The 2,105-nt window shown below is 32.1% G+C and overlaps 1 protein-coding gene across 1 annotated transcript; it reads right to left on the bottom strand.

Moving 5' to 3' along the window:
* Positions 1-865: 865 nt before the first annotated feature.
* On the bottom strand, positions 866-1,879 carry LOC111402602. Its single transcript, XM_023030981.1, has 4 exons — positions 1,798-1,879; positions 1,610-1,708; positions 1,423-1,515; positions 866-1,110 (listed from the first exon to the last, which is right to left on the bottom strand). The coding sequence occupies exons 1-4, from the start codon at positions 1,861-1,863 to the stop codon at positions 940-942; spliced, it is 429 nt and encodes a 142-aa protein (XP_022886749.1). The 5' UTR covers positions 1,864-1,879; the 3' UTR covers positions 866-939.
* Between the last annotated feature and the right edge of the window lie 226 nt (positions 1,880-2,105).

The following is a 2,105-nucleotide window of genomic DNA, read 5'->3' as shown; positions in this document are numbered from 1 at the left end:
TTTCTTTAAAAATGATGATAAATCTATTATTCTTGTTTGATAAAAACTTATATTTGAAATTAATATTAAACGGGGTGGGTAACGAGTTGAGGACTATGTTTCCCATACCCGCTTCGAGGCAATGATCCTCACCTCATACCCATCCCATATACCCAATTTGTCGGGTATTTTCGGGACGGGTCCCATGGATATTGGGTTGAGCAGATTTTTTTGCCATCCCTAGATCCATTTTTCCCAACAATTAAGAATCTGTGACGACAAGATAACATATTATTTTGCGGGCTAAACCCTTTTTTCTCTATAAACAATTTTTTGTAGGAAAAGCTTATGCGTAGGCTATTATTAAACAATTCGTAGGGAGAAATTAAACTATATTTTTATATTTTATTTGTTATTTATATTACAGTAATTTTTTAGCGCCTTCAAAATAATATAGAGATACAAAATGACAATAAATTAACTAAGACTTGTAGTGTCAATCGATATAACATTAAATACAAAATATTTTATCTAAACACAAATAAAATTCCTTCACCAAGTATGATTAAATCTAAACTCAAAAAGAGTAATGAGTATAGCAAACATTCTTTATATCTATTATTATGCACCTAACAAAATAACTATTCATCCTCATGAATTAGATATGCGACTGATCATCACCAAATGATCTTCCTCATCAACATTATTCTCTATTGACAATGGTGTAAAAGGGGGCACAACAAAACCAGGAACTTTACCGCATAGTTGATGCATAGAATGATACCAAGACTGCAATATAGAATTGAATTGTATCTCAACAACCTTCATCTTATATTGCATCATTTGCTCCATCTTTACTAGAGTTGCATCAGCTGTCTTTCGAGCAGTGCGTTCTGGTCCTAACTCTTTCTCCAAATTGTGTACATTAGAAGATGTACGAATGTTTCTAAGGCGACCATCTCACAACCCACGAATTTGACGTCCAGGCTTCGTACCTAGAACAGACATCATGATATCAATTTCGGCATCAGGATCATCTACTGGTATCTCCTGCAAACGAATATCTTTGGGAAGTTGGTGCTCCTTTGCCTTCTGTATAAGATATTCATATTCTTTGACAAGCATCTCATCCTAAAAACACAATTCACAATATATATAAAGCAACTCATAAAATGAAATTTTTTGCAAGAGATATAACACAACTGCACACAAGAGATATTGTACAACCTAAGAGATATAATCGATTCTTTAAAACATTTTGACCATGCCAATGTCCACTTCCAAAATAGCCACAACAAAATCATACAAAAATTGTTATACTATTTAACATAATGTTAAGTTTTTTGGCCTCTATTGATCTAACTTTGCAATATATTCTTTTTTGTCTAACTTGGTATAAAACATGATAAAGAAAATAAAGTTTTAGTGCTGAGCCTTTCTTACATGTTGAGCTTTAGCTACATTATAAGTCCAACACTTGTTCTTTCTTGCATAAGCGAACTCAAATGTGTCGACTTCGGGAAACTTCGAACCATCCTAATAATAAAAAATTCATGTTTCGAATACTATATTCAAATTCTTAGCGATTATAATTAATTAATTACATGTTGATAACATATAAGTTAACTACCTCAGCCATCTCTTTCGCTGTGTATGAGAAAAGACGTGAACTAGTACAATGATTATACTTCTTCTTTGATTGATTCACTATATTTGCAGATGATGCCTTCTGCAAGTACAGAATATATACACACACATATTACATAACAAAAATAGGAGTAAAAGTTGTGAACTAGTAATGAGTAACACAATAAATACCTTGAACTTATCGGAATTGAAATGATTACACAGTTCTACCCATTGATCTACACCTCTATCAAGCATCTCTAAAGGGGGATTGGCTAATCCATTCTTATGTGTCTTGCGCAATTTATAGTATGCACTCAACTCAACCTTGAACTCACTATACCTCCCATTATATAGTCTATTAATATCATTTGCCAATCTTGAGTCTTTCAAATCTATCTCGAAGTTCATCTGAAATTGACATAATTAAAAATATTATTAAAATAAAAAGAAACCATAATTATAAGAAACTACCCAATTCTAGAAAACAAGTCATAAAG

This window comes from Olea europaea, chromosome 10 (assembly GCF_002742605.1).
Source record: "Olea europaea var. sylvestris chromosome 10, O_europaea_v1, whole genome shotgun sequence".
In the NCBI taxonomy this organism is placed as follows: domain Eukaryota; kingdom Viridiplantae; phylum Streptophyta; class Magnoliopsida; order Lamiales; family Oleaceae; genus Olea; species Olea europaea.
This window is presented reverse-complemented; position numbering and strand designations above follow the sequence as displayed.

Bases quoted from the DNA above. Each gene is read 5' to 3' on its own strand.
- LOC111402602 (XM_023030981.1), bottom strand. From the start codon at position 1,863: ATGCTTGATAGAGGTGTAGATCAATGGGTAGAACTGTGTAATCATTTC. The intron at 1,709-1,797 runs GTATTTATTGTG...CTGTACTTGCAG, and splicing joins TCAATTCCGATAAGTTCAAG to AAGGCATCATCTGCAAATAT. The intron at 1,111-1,422 runs GTAAGAAAGGCT...TTGTGTTTTTAG, and splicing joins ATGTAGCTAAAGCTCAACAT to GATGAGATGCTTGTCAAAGA.